General features: G+C 45.8%; 1 protein-coding gene across 1 annotated transcript in view; it reads left to right on the top strand.

The window, feature by feature from the left end:
* creb3l2 (cAMP responsive element binding protein 3-like 2) overlaps positions 1-15,561 on the top strand; it is a 28,184-nt gene extending 12,623 nt beyond the window's left edge. The window contains exons 2-12 of the mRNA XM_029630209.2: positions 7,627-7,858; positions 8,092-8,276; positions 8,396-8,471; positions 10,178-10,386; positions 10,698-10,844; positions 11,662-11,720; positions 11,954-12,022; positions 12,862-12,961; positions 13,196-13,319; positions 14,068-14,302; positions 14,467-15,561. Of these exons, the coding sequence (XP_029486069.1) occupies positions 7,627-7,858; positions 8,092-8,276; positions 8,396-8,471; positions 10,178-10,386; positions 10,698-10,844; positions 11,662-11,720; positions 11,954-12,022; positions 12,862-12,961; positions 13,196-13,319; positions 14,068-14,302; positions 14,467-14,539 (1,509 nt within the window). The 3' untranslated portion in view covers positions 14,540-15,561. The remainder of the gene's footprint in view (positions 1-7,626; positions 7,859-8,091; positions 8,277-8,395; positions 8,472-10,177; positions 10,387-10,697; positions 10,845-11,661; positions 11,721-11,953; positions 12,023-12,861; positions 12,962-13,195; positions 13,320-14,067; positions 14,303-14,466) is intronic.
* Positions 15,562-16,477: the final 916 nt, after the last annotated feature.

The raw sequence follows: 16,477 nt of genomic DNA, 5'->3' as shown, positions 1-16,477 counted from the left end.
CCTCCCTATAGACTGTCTCATCATTGTTTGTGATCACGCCTACCACTGTTGTGTCGTCAGCAAACTTAATGATGGTGTTGGAGTCGTACAGGAGAGACTAAGCACACACCCCTGAGGGGCCCAAGTGTTGAGGATCAGCATGGCAGATGTGTTGTTGCCTACTGTTACCACTTGGGGGTGGTCCGTTAGGAAGTCTAGGATCCAGTTGCAGAGGGAGGTGTTTAGTTCCAGGGTCCTTAGCTTAGCAATGAGCTTTGTGGGCACTATGGTGTTGAATGCTGAGCTCTAGTCAAAGAACAGCCTTCTCACATAGGTGTTCCTTTTGTCCAGGTGGGATGAGATTGTGTCGTCTGTGGATCTGTTGGGGCGGTATGTGAATTTGAGTGGGTCTAGGGCTTCTTGGTTGATGGAGTTGATGTGAGTCATGACCAGCCTCTCAAAGCACTTCATGGCTACCGACTTGAGTGCTACGGGACGGTAATCATTTAGTGGTGGTCTACTTGAAACATGTAGGTATTACAGGTTGAAAATGTCAGGGAAGTCACTTGCCAGGTGGTCCGCACGTGCTCTGAGTATACGTCCTGGTAATCCATCTGGCCCCGCGGCCTTGTGAATATTGACCTATTTAAAGGTCTTGCTCACATCAGCTCCGGAGGGCGCGATCAAACAGTCATCCGGAACAGCTGGTGCTCTCATGCATGCTTCAGTGTTGCTTGCCTTGAAGCGAGCATAAAAGGAATTCAGCTCGTCTGGTAGGCTCGCGTCATAGGGCAGCTCGCGGCTGGGTTTCTCTTTTGTAGTCCATTTCAGAGCCGGTGTAGTAGGATTCAATCTTAGTCCTGTATTGAAGCTTTGCCTGTTTGATGATTCGTCTGAGTGCATAGCAGGATTTCTTATAACCGTCCGGATTAGTGTCTAGCTCCTTGAAAGCGGCAGCTCTAGCCTTTAGCTCGGTGCGGATGTTGCCTGTAATCCAACAGTAGCCCCGTAGGCCCTACTCTGTCGTGTGGGTATGTGGTTGTGCAGAAACCGTCCGTCTACCTGTTGGAGATGGAGTCAGAGAGTTAGGTTACAGCCCCTCACCCAAACACCCCTAACAATACCTCATTACCTCACCCATCCCTCACCCCCACCCCAGCTCCCACCGTGCCAGGCCTGAGACAAAGTCATTCTCTCCCATCAGGAGCAACAGTAGCACCAGAGGGAGCCCAACCCAATGACCCACATCCCCCTGCACGCCTAGGCCTCACACACCACCACAACCCCACCGCCCCAGCCCCCTCCTCCATTTTATGTCCCTGAATAGCCAAGGTAATGACAGAGCGGGAGAGGGTTGTGGTTCAGTAGGCCTCCACAGAGTCTAACCTCTCCCTAGAGACCTCCAACACGATAGAAGACTGCCAGAGATCAATTCCTCTCCTCCTGTCTCCTCCTCTTCTTGCTCCTCCTCTTCTAAAGCTAGTCAACACCCAACAGTTTTCTCACCATAATCATTATCACAATCATTATCTCACCAAACCATAACTGTCACACAACACATGACGACAAGGGACAAACATGATAGATAGGGGTGTGTCTATCAGTGGTCGTCCTGGTAAGGGTCCAGAGTTTCCTGTGTGACAATCGCTGGAGATGGCTGTTCTGTTGCTCGGAGACGTGAGCGTCAGTGTAAATTGTAAATTGTTGTCTGTTGGTTAGTGATTCGGTGTGACGTAGCCAGCAGTCCTTTCTCCTCTCTCCTCACCCCTCTCTCTCCTCTCCCCTCACCCCTCTCTCTCCTCTCCCCTCACCTCTCTTCCAACTTGTCTCTCCTTCTCTCTCCTCTCTTTTCCCCTCCCCTTCCCCCTCTCTACCCCTCTCTCTTCTCCCCTACCCAAAAGCACTGGCCAGATGCAGGGCGAGACACTTTTTAAACACAGTTAACACGAGGCCCATTTTGTGTGTGTGTGTTAGTATAAACATACTGACTAAACACACACCAGGCCTGTTAGAGGATTGCAGAGAGGCATGCCTGAAAGGATCTGAATTCCTACTCTTTATATACCCACATAACTCCTTATGGAGAGTTTGAGTTGTTTGTGTACTATTTAAATCATGTGTACAGGACTGAGTGTTTCCTATGGTGTTTTAGAGTATATAGAGCCATATAGGGAATTGACTAGTGTATAACTCGGTATGTAACAGGATGTTTAGCGTGTAAGAGTCGGTTAAAGAGGTCACTCTGACTCTACTGGCGTAGGCCCTCTGGACAGACTAGCATTTGTGTTGAGTTCCCTTCCAGCCGGACATGTAGAAAATGTTACAAGTGGGAAAAGAGTGGAAAGAACATTTCAATGGCGAGTGGTCAGTTTTGTCTCACTCCCTCAGCCTCCCTTTCTCTCTCTCTTGCTCTCTCGCGCTCTCTCTCGCGCTCTCTCTCTCTCTGTCTTGGCCTGCATCAGACTGTAATTGAACCCACATGCCTGGCTTCCTGCCATCTCCACCCTTCTCTCCTCACGCTCCCTTTCTCCTTGTGCTCCCTCCCTCTTTCTTTCTTTCTCTCTCTCTCTCTCTCTCTCTCTCTCTCTCTCTCTCTGTCCCCCTCTCCTTCTTACTCCTTTCACATTCTCCAGGCTGTTCATCACTTTTTCCGCCTGCTGTCTTCTCTTTTCCTATTTGCCATTCCACCCTTTTCCCTCTGAATGTTGCTCTCTGTTTTCCAACTAGATGATATCCATGAAGTGTTTTCTCTGCCCACTCCCTGAGATGCTAGCAAGACACGTTCTCCAGATGCTTCCTATCCCCTGCTGTAGCAGTTTAGAGACAGGCCCTGTCTGACTAATACTCCTATTGGCTCAGGTCTGTGAGTTCTGCCCGGAGACAGAACTGTAGTCTAGAGCAGGTGAAGGTTACTAGTTATGCATGCACTTTCAGGGAACTGATTTTTGGGTGGAATCAGGTAATTAACGTAGCTGTTTGGCTTACTCAAGTGGTTTCCAGGATACTGCAATACAACCTGAACAGTTGGCTCCAAATCCTATGGAGTAATGCTTCTTAGCATTACTGTGAAATCTGTAGACCTATTCATTTTAATGATGTGCATACTTTAAATGTCGGGTGTTCTTATTAGTTTTCAACAGGAAGTTAAAGACTGCTGTTTTCTATCTAAGCAGCTGTGGAAGTTGTCGAGGTTGCCTTTATTTTGTGTGAGTGAAAAGGCCTTTGTTTCATAAGGAGGGTGTTGTCTCTGTGGATCTTTGTTAATGAGCAACACATTGAAACATCCCTCCCTCCTCCCTTTCCCTCAGCTCTACAGTAACACTGTTCCCTACTGTACAACATCACCCCACTCTCTGACACACACACACACACACACGCAGACATTATACACTACCGTTCAAAAGTTTGGGGTCACTTAGAAATGTCCTTGTTTTTGAAATAAAACAATTTTTTGTCTATTAAAATAACATCAAAGTGATCATTAGAAAACCCTTTTGCAATTATGTTAGCACAGCTGAAAACTGTTGTTCTGATTAAAGAAGCAATAAAACTGGCCTCCTTTAGACTAGTTGAGAACCTGGAGCATCAGCATTTGTGGGTTCGATTACAAGCTCAAAATGGCCAGAAACAAAGACCTTGCTTTGTTTCTGGCCATTTTAAGCCTGTAATCGAACCCACAAATGCTCCAGATTCTCATCTAGTCTAAAGAAGGACAGTTTTATTGCTTCTTTAATCAGAACAAACGTCTTCAGCTGTGCTAACAATTGCAAAAGGGTTTTCTAATGATCAATTAACCTTTTAAAATTATAAACTTGGATTAGCTAACACAACGTGCCATTGGAACACAGGAGTCATGGTTGCTGATAATGGGCCTCTGTACGCCCATGTAGATATTCCATTAACAATCTGCTGTTTCCAGCTACAACAGTTATTTACAACATTAACAATGTCTACACTGTATTTCTGATCAATTTGATGTGATTTTAATGGACAAAAAATGTGCTTTTCTTTAAAAAACAACGAAATGTCTAAGTGACCCCAAACTTTTGAACGGTAGTGTATGTCTATGGAGATATGTAGTAGTCGGGGTATAGGATGGGAGAGTTTGAAGATATAGGCTACACTATAAGGTTCCCTGACGCTTACAGATGTAGGGTCTTCATTTGATCACCCTGTTGCAGGAGAACTTTCCAGAAATACAGGAAGTTCAAAACGTATTGTGTATTTTAGGTTTAAAAAGGCTTCTGAAGATTTTCATTTCCACTTTAAAAGGAAAGACTTCATTTTCTCTCACGAAAAATGTATCAATCCCGAAAAAATGTCCATGAATTATAATCCACATAATAATTGACATTTCCTGTTTCTGAAGGATTATTTTCCTGCTATAACAAACTGGCTCGAATTAAGATCCCACATCAGTAATGCAGTTCAATACAAGTCCAGAACACAGAACTCTGTTACTTGTAATCCATCCAGCGGTCTGATTCAAAAATAGTTGACATTTTCAGTGACGGAGACTGTACGCCAGAAAGAGCAGGGACGATAAAATGATCCTAGTCATCCCACCACTGGTTAAATTCGGGGAAATATCAGTGCTGAACTCTAGAATAACGCCATACTGTGCATCAGAACCTAGTTAGTGCTCTAACCAGGGGTGTAGGCCTATTCATCACGCCGATTCTGTTGCAAAACATTTAATCTGTTGCAAAACGTTTTGTAACAGAAACCCGTTTACTCCAAACGGGAAAGGTTTTGCACCAAAAACAAGAGTTTCTATTGGACAAATTCAGGTAGGTCCCACCCCTTTTCATTCTGTTTGGTTGTTAAACGGTTGAGTACACCCCCAGGCCTCAGTAAAGAGAGAAACCAAATTAAGCGTTGAACTCACCAGAATTGGGCGTGCGTTGGCAGTGAAATCAAGGATTTATATATACACTAGATGATTGATAGGGGGGGCTGTGGTAATATTTTGGAAGGTATAGAAATACATTGTCTACATTCATTTCAGCCACATTTAGTATATTGCAGACGCCTAAATGCGTACTTTTAAGTTGTATATAATGTGCGCTAAACATACAAATTCATAAAAATGTTACTGTCACAACTACACCAGAAAAATACTTATAGACATGCAATTTTGTCCTTGAAACGTGTATTGGAAATACTGTAGAATTCCATTCATTTCCATGGAGGACTGCTCCTACTAGGGAGTGACAATATGGCTAACCGGTGGCTTCAAAGCCTTTCAGTGGCTAATGCATAGCATCAGCAATTCGGGGTTTATATACATTGACTTCGGGAAGTATTCAGACTCCTTGACTTTTTCCACATTTTGTTAGGTTGCAGCCTTATTCTAAAATGTATAAAATTGTTTTTTTCCCCCTCATAAATCTACACACAATACCCCATAAATATCACATTTATTCAGACCCTTTACTCAGTACTTTGTTGAAGCACCTTTGGAAGCGATTACAGCCTCGACTCTTCTTGGGTATGACGCTACAAGGTTGGCACATCTGTATTTGTGGAGTCTCTCCCATTCTTCTCTGTAGATCCTCTCAAGCACTGTCTGGTTGGATGGAGAGCGTTGCTGTGCAGCTATTTTCTGGTCTCTCCAGAGATATTCGATCGGGTTCAAGTCCGGGCTCTGGATGGGCCACTCAAGGGCATTCAGAGACTTGAAAGTCATTCTTGTGTTGTCTTGCCTGTGTGCTTAGGGTCATTGTCCTGTTGGAAGGTGAACCTTCGCCCCAGTCTGAGGTCCTGAGCGCTCTGGAGCAAGTTTTCATCAAGGATCTCTCTGTGCTGTTGCCACCACCATGCTTCACTGTAGGGATGGTGTCAGGCTTCCTCCAGACGTGACGCTTGGAATTCAGGCCAAAGAGTTCAATCATGGTTTCAACAGACCAGAGAATCTTGTTTTTCATGGTCTGAGAGTCTTTAGGTTCCTTTTGGCAAACTCCAAGCAGGCTGTCATGTGCCTTTTACTGAGGAGTGGCTTCTGTCTGGCCACTCTGCCATAAAGGCATGATTGGTGGAGGGCTCTAGGAAGAGTCTTGGTGGTTCCAAACTTCTTCCATTGAACAATGATGGAGGCCACTGTGTTCTTGGTGGCCTTCAATGCTACTGACATTTTTTGGTACCCTTTTTGGTACCCTTCCCCATATCCGTGCCTCGACACAATCTTGTCTCGGAGCTCTATGGACAATTCCTTCGACCTCATGGCTTGGTTTTTGCTCGGACATCACTGTCAACTGAGGGACCTTATATAGACAGGTGTTTGCCTTTCTAAATCATGTCCTATCAATTAAATGTACCACAGGTGGACTCCAATCAAGCTGTACAAACATGTCAAGGATGATCATTGGAAACGGAAAAGGGTCTGAATATTATGTAAATAAGATATTTCTGTTTCTTCTTCTTCAAAAAAAAATTGCAAATATTTCTCAAAACCTGTTTTCGCTTTGTCATTATGGGGTACTGTATGTAGATGGCTGAGTTTGAAATGTTTTTATTTAATCCGTTTTAGAATATGGCTGTAACGTAACGAAGAAGTGGTCTAAGTGTCCGGAATGCTTTCCGAAGGCACTGGACATCATTGCGTGAAACCAACCGAAAGCACGTTTGTTTGTGTTCGCGAACGGGCGACTGTCTTCTATTCAACAGTTTTCTTGTAAGTCTAGGCTATATACTGTATTGTCCCTGTCCTCCACTGCCTCACAGAAGACATGATGAACTACTGTTGCTGCGCGCTCTTTCAATGTAGCTATTAACCACAAATAATATGGCCTAACCTGGCCATTATTACCGTTCCAGCTGGCTGATAGGCGTTATTAGTTTGGTCATGTTAAAGAGAGGTAGAGAAGTACATAACCCAAAAAGAAGAAAGAGGTATAGAGAGTTAAATAGTATACACCCATCTGATCATGACTTCCAAGTGCAGGGCACAGTGCCGTCACACACGTCGAATGCTCCCTCAGTTTATTGAGTTGACTTCTTTGACCCGAAGGTCTTCGTGATGACATATAGAGGTAGGCCATCTAAAAAGCGGAGGGCAGACAGGGGAAGGAACATTGAAGCACCTGAACAGCGCAGAGGTTGAGAGGCCTGTCCTAGCCTGTCCCAAGCAGTGATGAGAAATTAGACTTTTTTCAATAAAGGAAGATGGGAAGGAATGTGCATGGAGGAATGTTCTGAGGGTAGGATGGGGGGGGGGGAAGAAAGGAGAAGAAGTGGAGAAGGTGGCTGTCAGTCTTGGCCTGTACTCAAAAGTCAAAACGTCTCACCACATTGAGAGATGGGAGGATGAGATACGGCCGCTCTGATTGGTGGGAGCGATATCAGCCTCTATTGTCACAAGAGGAGAGGGGATTTTACAGCTCTATGATTGGCTGTTTGTTGCTGGCCTGTGGGGCTTTTCCTTAAAGGCAAGTGCTGATAGACATTAAAGAGCTTCATATGCAGTTATTACAAATTAGCTACAGACATATGATATAATAATGACATGGTATATGGTGTAGTAACTAGACAGTGTGATGACTAGATGGTATCATGCCTGTGCTCAGCCTCAAGTCTGTGTTTCTTAAATGTCTTTTATCAATCTATCATGAACGTCCATCTCTCGCTCTCTCTCTCGCCCTCTAACAGCACTTCACAGACCTCCTGGATGACTTCTCCCAGGATGCTTTGCTGGGACAGCTGCTGAGCGACCCCTTCCTGTCCGGCCGGGAAGGAGAGGCCATGGACGAGGGGGATGATTTCACCCCGTCCTCCCCGCTGCCGCCCCACATCCAGGCGGAGCACTCCTACTCCCTGTGTGGGGATTCCCGGCCCCAGTCGCCCGTCTCACATCTGCCTGGGGAGCAGGGGAGCGATGCAGGTGAGAGGAGGAGGACAGAGGGGAGGGTTTTTGGGCCTCAGTGACAGTTGTAGATTACATGCCGTACTGTAATGTGCAGGATATCTGCGGTATCTATAACAAAAGAGGGTGGCAATACAGAGATATGTGGAGCTATGTGCTTTAGTACGTTCAGGGCCACACAAGACACAAACAGTACGCAGCATATCTAAGTGACCGTGCTGATACTGATGTGTCGTGTCTCTTTCTATTAGAATCAGATGGTGAGAATTGGTCCGTGGAGCAGGAGGAACAGATGGAGGTGTTGCTGTGTGACCCTCCAGCCCTGCTGCCCACCCTAACCCTCTCCCTGGCCCCTGAGGGCCACATCACTGAGGCCCCGGCCCCACCAGCCCCCAAGCCCAACCCACAGACGGCCACACAGGGCAAGACCAGCAAGGTAAGAAGACGTTTAGAGCCACAGCACATGCAGACAGGCCCACATTCACTCACAAACATACACACACACAAACGTGTGCGCGTGTGTGACGTCTCTCTCTCTGCGGTTTGATTGTCTAGGCGAAGGAGATTGGTGAGATCCAGATCAAACTGGAGCCTCATGAGGTGGACCAGTTCCTCAACTTGTCTCCTAAAGGTGAGACCTGACACACACCATATCGTACTGCCACACTATTCATGACCTCTCTGTATGTCGTCCCCAGACCTGGGTCAAATATACGTGTCAAGTACTGTGCTCTTTACCCCTCATTAAATAACATAATCGTATAATATACACCATTTAGCAGACGCTTTTATCCAAAGCGACTTTGTCATGCGTGCATACATTTTGAAGATGCCTTTTGAATATAAATCAAGCACACTTTTAAGTATTTGACAATATGTATGGTATGTCCAAAATATATAGGTTTTTAAGCACAAACGCTGTGATGAAGGTCATATACGTAAAGCTTATTAAAGATCAGTGTGCGGGTTTCTTCTTTTTTTCTCAAAACATACAAACGCAACATGTAAAGTCTTAGTCCCATGTTGCATGAGCTGAAATAAAGCATCCCAGAAATGTCCATATGCACAAAAACCTTATTCCTCTCAAATTTTGTGCACTAATTTGTTTACATCCTTGTCAGTAAGGATTTTTCCTTTGCCAAGATAATCCATCCACCTGACAGGTGTGGCATATCAAGAAGCTGATTAAACAGCATGATCATTACACAGGTGCACCTTGTGCTGGGGACAATAAAAAGCCACTCTAAAATGTGCAGTTTTGTCACACAACACAATGCCACAGATGTCTCAAGTTTTGAGGGAGCTTGCAATTGGCGTGCTGACTGCAGGAATGTCCACCAGAGCTGTTGCCAGAGAACTGAATGTTCACTTCTCTCCCATAAGCCGCCTCCAACGTTGTTTTAGAGAATTTGGCAGTGCGTCCAACCGGCCTCACAACTGCAGACCAATGTGTAGGGCATTGTGTTGTCGTGCGGTTTGCTGATGTCAACGTGATGAACAGAGTGCCCTAGTGGGGTTGTATGTGCAGGCATAAGCTACAGACAATGAACATAATTGTATTTAATCGATGGCAGTTTCAATGCACAGAGATACCATGATGAGACCCCGAGGCCCATTGTCGTGCCGCTCATCTGCCGCCATCACCTCATGTTTCAGCATGATAATGCACGGCCTCATGACGCAAGGATCTGTACACAATTCCTGGAAGCTGAAAATGTCCCAGTTCTTCCATGGCCTGCATACTCACCAGACATGTCACCCATTGAGCATGTTTGGGATGCTCTGGATCGACGTGTACGACAGCATTTTCCAGTCCCTGCCAACAACCGGCAACTTCGCACAGACATTGAAAAGGATTTTGACAACATTCCACAATCAATCACAGGCCACAATCAACAGCCTGATCAACTCTATGCGAAGGAGACGTGTCGCATTGCATGAGGCGAATGGTGGTCACACCAGATACTGACTGGTTTTCTGATCCGCGCCCCTACCTTCTTTTGTTTTTTAAGGTGACCAACAGATGCATATCTGTATTCCCAGTCATGGAAAATCCATATGGCCTAAGAAATGTATTTCAATTTGGCTAATTTCCTTATATGAATTGTAACTCAGTGGAATATTTGAATTTGTTGCGTTTTTTAATATTTTTGTTCAGTATAGTTGCTATGCAGGCGGATCAGTGTTGTGCTGCTCTGAGGATCCCTTCTAGCCACGGATGGATGATGTTGACATCAAGTACAAACCAATGTGTAAAGTCTGTAAATGTTAGTGTTGATCGTCTCCAGAGAACGTTTGCAGGCGTGTAACCTGTTTGTGTGTGTTTCCCCTCACAAGGTCTGGAGTCTCTGCAGATGCCACCCACCCCTCCCTCCTCCCACAGCAGTGACTCAGAGGGCTGTCAGAGCCCGGTACACGCCAGCACTCCCCAGAGCCCCTCCACCCCCTCCTCTCCCCTCAGCCCTGCACCCTCCCAGGCCGGCCTCAAGGTGTCTCAGCGCACACCCTCCTCCCTCTCCAACTCCCCTCTTCTCACCGCCCCACATGTAAGTACAACACAGACTGGGGACCAGGGATTCACTGAAAAGATACAGGGACCCTGTGGGCAGAATATGAATCCGTCCTACCTTTCTTCAGGTGATCACTGATCCGAGAGAGATAAGTTAATGCGAGGTTACCACCCTATTGCGTTCACCAATCCAACCTGGTCAGATCAGTGACAACCTCACGAAATGGAAGGAATGAGCGATGGAGCTATTCAGAGAACAGATACAGGGACGTCACTGAAATAAGACACAGTTTGTCAGTTTATCTGATGGACTCTGATGACACTTCCTCTCTCCTCCGCCCCCTGTAGAAGCTGCAGGGCTCTGGCCCTCTCCTGCTGACAGAGGAAGAGAGGAGAACCCTGGTTGCCGAGGGTTACCCTGTTCCCACCAAGCTGCCCCTGTCCAAGGCGGAGGAGAAAGCCCTGAAGAAGATACGCAGGAAGATCAAGAACAAGGTGGGTCTTGTGATTACGATTCGTGAGTTGAAATGTCAAACAACAGCTAGGAACATAAATATAAACTCAACATGGAACAGTGTCGATGATTTTACTGAGTTAGAGTTCATATCAGGAAATCAGTCAATTGAAATAAATTCATTAGGCCCTATTCTTAATTTGCCATGGATGGGCCTGGGAGGGCATAGGCCCAACCACTGTGGAGCCAGGCCCAGCCAATCAGACTGAGTTTTTCCCCACAAAGTACTTTAGTACAGACAGAAATACTCCTCAGTTTCATCAGCTCACTGGGTGGCTGGTCTCAGGCGATCCTGCAGGTGAAGAAGCAGTATGTGGAGGTCCTGGGCTGGCGTGGTTACACGTGGTCTGCGGTTGTGAGGCTGGTTGGACGCACTGCCAAATTCTATAAAATGACGTTGGAGAGGAGGCTTATGGTAGGGAAATTAACGTTAGATTTCCTGGCAACTGCTCTGGTGGACATTCCTGCAGTCAGCACGCCAATTGCACGCTCCCTCCAAACTTGAGACATCTGCGGCATCGTGTTTTGTGACGAAACTGCACATTTTAGAGTGGCCTTTTATTGTTCCCCAGCACAAAGTTCACCTGTGTAATGATCATGCTGTTGAATCAGCTTCTTGCTATGCCACACCTGTCAGGTGGATGGATTATCTTGGCAGAGGAGAAATGCTCACTCATATGTTTAATACTTTTGTATTTCTGCCTGTGCCAGACGTAATAACACACTTCAGAGTGATACAGTAAAGCGATACTTCCGTGAGCCATAACAGGGGTGTAATTTCGACATCCTTTCTTTCAGATCTCTGCTCAAGAGAGCCGCAGAAAGAAGAAGGAGTACATGGACGCCCTGGAGAAGAAGTGAGTCTTTCGTGATGTTCTCAATCAAATGTGTTGCTTTGGGAATGCATTTTTTGTCTCCCATTTCTTTGGTAATTAATTTGCGTCATTATCAATAGATAAAGACCTTATTATGGCAATGACAATTCATTAAACTCAATGGTGCTTTTACACAAATACAGTAGTGGCTTCTGTCTCCCCGAGTTATTATGCCTACCTGTCACTGATCTTGTAATTCCCCCTTTTGTCCACAGGGTGGAGAACTGCTCCAATGAGAACAGCGAGCTGCGCAGGAAACTGGAGAATCTGGAGTGTACCAACAAGTAAGAGACATACATTATACAGTGCTCCAGGTTATGTTTCGTGCTTCATCCTTTCCTACAATATTAATCCAACCTTGTAAAATTATCACACAGCTCGCTGAGTCGAACGGAGCGTTATGTTTTGCTATGATTTCATGTGTTTGTGCACGAATACACACCGTGTAACATTGTCTGTGAAGTCATATGTTAGTCCAGTGAAGTGTGTAATTCTCTGCTGTTCTGTTCAGCTGTGTGTCTATTTAGCTGTGTGTGTGAAAGTGTGTGTGTGTGTGTGTATTGTCTTTGGCAGGATGTGTGTGAGTGTCTATGACTAAGCTCTGAGCCCAACTTTACCTTCTGCCCTTTCTCTCTCCTCGTCTCCTCTCCCCTCATCCCCTCTCCCCATCTCCCCTCGTCCCCTCTCCCCATCTCCCCTCGTCTCCTCTCCCCTTCCCCCCTCTCTCCCCTCGTCTCCTCTCCTCTCCCCTTCCCCCTCTCTTCCCTTGTCTCCTCTCCTCTCCCCTTCCCCTCTCTCCCCTCGTCTCCTCTCCCTCCCCTTCCCCCTCTCTCCCCTCGTCTCCTCTCCCCATCTCCCCTCTCCCCATCCCCATCGTCCCCTCTCCCCTCGTCCCCTCTCCCCATCTCCCCTCGTCCCTCTCCCCTCGTCCCCTCTCCCCTCGTCCCTCTCCTCGTCTCCTCTCCTCTCCTCTCCCCTTCCCCCTCTCTCCCCTCGTCTCCTCTCCCCTTCCCCCTCTCTCCCCTCGTCTCCTCTCCCCTTCCCCCTCTCTCCCCTCGTCTCCTCTCCCTTCCCCCTCGTCTCCTCTCCCCTTCCCCTCTCTCCCCTCGTTCCCTCTCCCTAGGACTCTAATACAACAGCTGCACTCTCTGCAGGCGGTGGTGGCAGGGAAGGTTCCCCGCTCCTGCAAAGTCACTGGCACCCAGACCTCCTCCTGCCTCATGGTGAGTCTCCTCAACTCAACCCTCAGCCCTGTGTGTGTGTGCTCGCGTGTGTGTGTGCGCGAGCACACATTTGTGTTTCATATCGATTGGATAACCTTTTGTTTTTCATTTGATATAACTCCTGCATGCTCTGTGTGTCAGCTGTTGTGGGCAGCCTTTGTCTTTTTCATGTAAGTGCTTGACTGTGGAGCCTAATAACATATTGTGTGTGTGTGTGTGTGTGTGTGTGTCTAGGTGGTGGTGCTGTGCTTCGCTGTGTTCCTAGGGAGTTTCTACTCCAGCCTGGGTCCTTGCTCCTCCATCACAGAGACTGGCCTCTCCAGAGACATGGCCATGCAGGAGTCTTACACAGCTACAGGTACTACACACACACACACACACACACACACACACACACACACACACACACACACACACACACACACACACACACACACAGTCAGTCACACATTGCACATTCATGTTTCGTGGATTAATGCTGATCTTTTTACAGTGCATGACGTGTCAGAGTGTGGTGTGTGTGTGTGTGTGTGTTAGCGAGGCATTAGCTCTGAATCTCTGAGTGCTGAGAAACTAGCAGTGTTGCGTGATCCTACCAATCACACACACACACACACACACCTTTTGGAGTGTTTTGGCATGGCCTCCTGGAAGAGTGTACACTTGAATGTCATTATTTCCCATTCAGAGGGACTATCATTAGCATGATTAAACTGCAATGCAGCCATTTTATGATGATTGATCTTTGCTCCCCCTACAGCTCTTCTCCCTCCCTCCCACACACAGCCTGTTTGCCACAGAGCCCAGCATTTGTGTTGCTGGCACTCTGCCCCTACAGCAGAACAATCTGTTTTGTAGGATATGTACAGAGCAAGGTTTACTGTTGTTAGGTTTAATGTGTAATCCATATTGTTAAGAGGGTTGTAGGATTGCATTAGTAGGAGACACGGTCGCATCAAAGGATTATACCGTCCCTAAAAAAACAAAAGACGTTTCAACAAAGACAGATGTAAAAGATAGGCATGTCATTGAGTACTTTCTCCTTTCTGGACATGATGTGATCAGGTAAAAATGTTTTTTTTTTTTTTACCCATGATCCTTCACAGTGAAGTCCAGGAGCCTGCTGTCCTATGAGGAGAGAGGGCTGGACGAGCCACATCTTCTGGGTCTGGGCGGGGACTATCCTGACCAATTGGAGAGGCCCACGGTTGTCATGGCAGCGTGGCGCTCTGAGAAAAAGCAGCAGAAAGGGGAGGAGTCACATCGGGCTGAGACACGCCCACCTTTCAGCAACAGCAGTGATACGAACCCACAGAAACCCCTGCTTTTAGACCTGCACAGGTACGACACACACACACACATACACACACACACTTATGGTAGTCGATGACATCAGAGACTGTATGAGACAGAATAACAGTTTTTTTTACACGATTTTGGGGTATTGGTGTCAGTAAAAGTCTAGTGCTGTAGTTTCTTATCTGTTTGTCTCTCTTCTGCGCCAGGTCTCTGGAGCAGAGGGTGAACGACAGCGCTAAAATCATAGAGCTGGAGAGGACAGTCAACGAGACGTCATAGGGTCTGCCTCTGACCCCTCACCTTTGACCTTCCCTCTGCAGGAGACGGAGGCTCTCTGTATTTATAGAATATTTTTGGATAACTTTGTTATTTTATCGTATGTAGTTGTTGTTCTTTTCTATTGTGTTTTTATTCCATTCCAAAAGTACACCACCTCTTTGATATATTTTTGTGTTCGTACTTTGCTTTTATTTTTGCCTTTATTTGCCTTACTTCTTTCTATATTTGATGACATCGTTTTGCTTCAGCCATTATGCTCTGTTATATTTGAGTGAGTGGTATTTTGTTCTGTATTTCTATGGTGATATTCCCCGGTGTGATGGCGGTGTTATGAGAATGGGGCCCCGTGGCTCTTTGAATACTCTGCTGATGTCTTCACAGTAATGGGGCTTAGTATCTCAAAAAGCTATTTCCTTTACGTATTCTTTTCCTATCGTTTTTTGTCAGGATGGACTCAGATTCGCACGCTGTGTCCTTATTAAATACGAGTCTCTATCAAAAGCCACAGGCCTTCGTAGACCTTTGTAAATATAAATGTCCGCCTGCATGTATTAGGTCAGTAAACGCAATGTTGACTGATGTTTGATCGATGGTTGGATGCTGAGACAATCAAGTTGTGTATGATACAGCGTTATGACAAAGTACTTTATACCAGATAATGTGTGTGGGGAATGTGTTGTTTGCTAAACTAAGAAACTTTCCTGCTGGAGAAAACACAATGGTGGCCTCGTGATATGTAATGAACCAGTATGATGTTTCTGCTAGGTCATAGTGTCTACCACCTGCACTGTCTCCCACATACACACAGATGAACAGAACCAGAAGCACCTTCTCCTTTGGCCTGCACCCTGCAGTCAATCCACTCACACAGCTTCCCCAAAGAGTCCATTTTATTCTTATTTATTCCATATAAACTGTAGAGTCACATTTTGCCTCCACAGGAACCTGTCTTTGTCTTTATGGGTTCTGTCCTTCTTGGCTTTTGACTAAAACAAATAAATATTTTCCGTAGTAAAAGCATCGACTGCCGTGTACGATTGCCCTGCTTTGAAGTGTGATTGTAAGTTATGTACTGTGTGTTTGAGACTGTAAGCACGCATACCCTCACTGTGAGCATGTGTCAGTCAATGATGACATAAGCGCCAGAAGTCGTACTAAGCCCATCCCAAAGGTTTGGCCCCCAGACATTCAAATCAACTTATTCAAATGTTTTAACCCAGTGGTTCTCCACTGGTTTTACCCCGGGAACCAAATAGAACCAAATTGTCTCAGCCGCGATCCAATATTTGCACGGCAATTTATTTATTTATTTATGATAAAAGGCAATCTGGATTTTTTTTTACAATGCTATATTGATAGTACATGTACTAATTATATGACAAGGGAACAACAGTCCCTCATTTTTCATTATGCCCATATTCTTGATGAGGAATGTTGAGTTCACTGGTTTGAGACTGTAAAATCAACAAAATCCACCAAATAGTTCTACTGGTTTCTACACACTTTCTACCTGGTTTTAGTCATTTCAGCTCAGAGTGGAGTATTTAAAAAAAAATATCAGACACTTTCCAGTTGAGAATCGCTGTTTTAACCCACACTCCAATGTTCAACCAAATCAAAGCTCTGCCTCTGGACAACGGGTCTATTGGACACAACTGGTGTGTTAGTGTGCGTGTGTGATCGTGCGTGCGTATATGCATATTTCTGTGTGTGCATTTTGTAAAAGGTTGTGTCTGTCTCCCTGCCTGTGAAAGAACTGTCAGCCTTGATTATTCTCCTTTTTTTTAAAACCTCAAATCACATTAACCTAATTGTGTTAAGGCAAAAATGTTCTGACCGAGTGATTGGCTTAGAATGGACGTCTCGTGGTAGCGAGGTTGGATAATAACTGCGTTTCACAGAAAGACAAAACAGACGGATTCACTATAAATGCAAAAG

Source organism: Oncorhynchus nerka, linkage group LG23 (genome assembly GCF_034236695.1).
Source record: "Oncorhynchus nerka isolate Pitt River linkage group LG23, Oner_Uvic_2.0, whole genome shotgun sequence".
Lineage (NCBI taxonomy): Eukaryota > Metazoa > Chordata > Actinopteri > Salmoniformes > Salmonidae > Oncorhynchus > Oncorhynchus nerka.
This window is presented reverse-complemented; position numbering and strand designations above follow the sequence as displayed.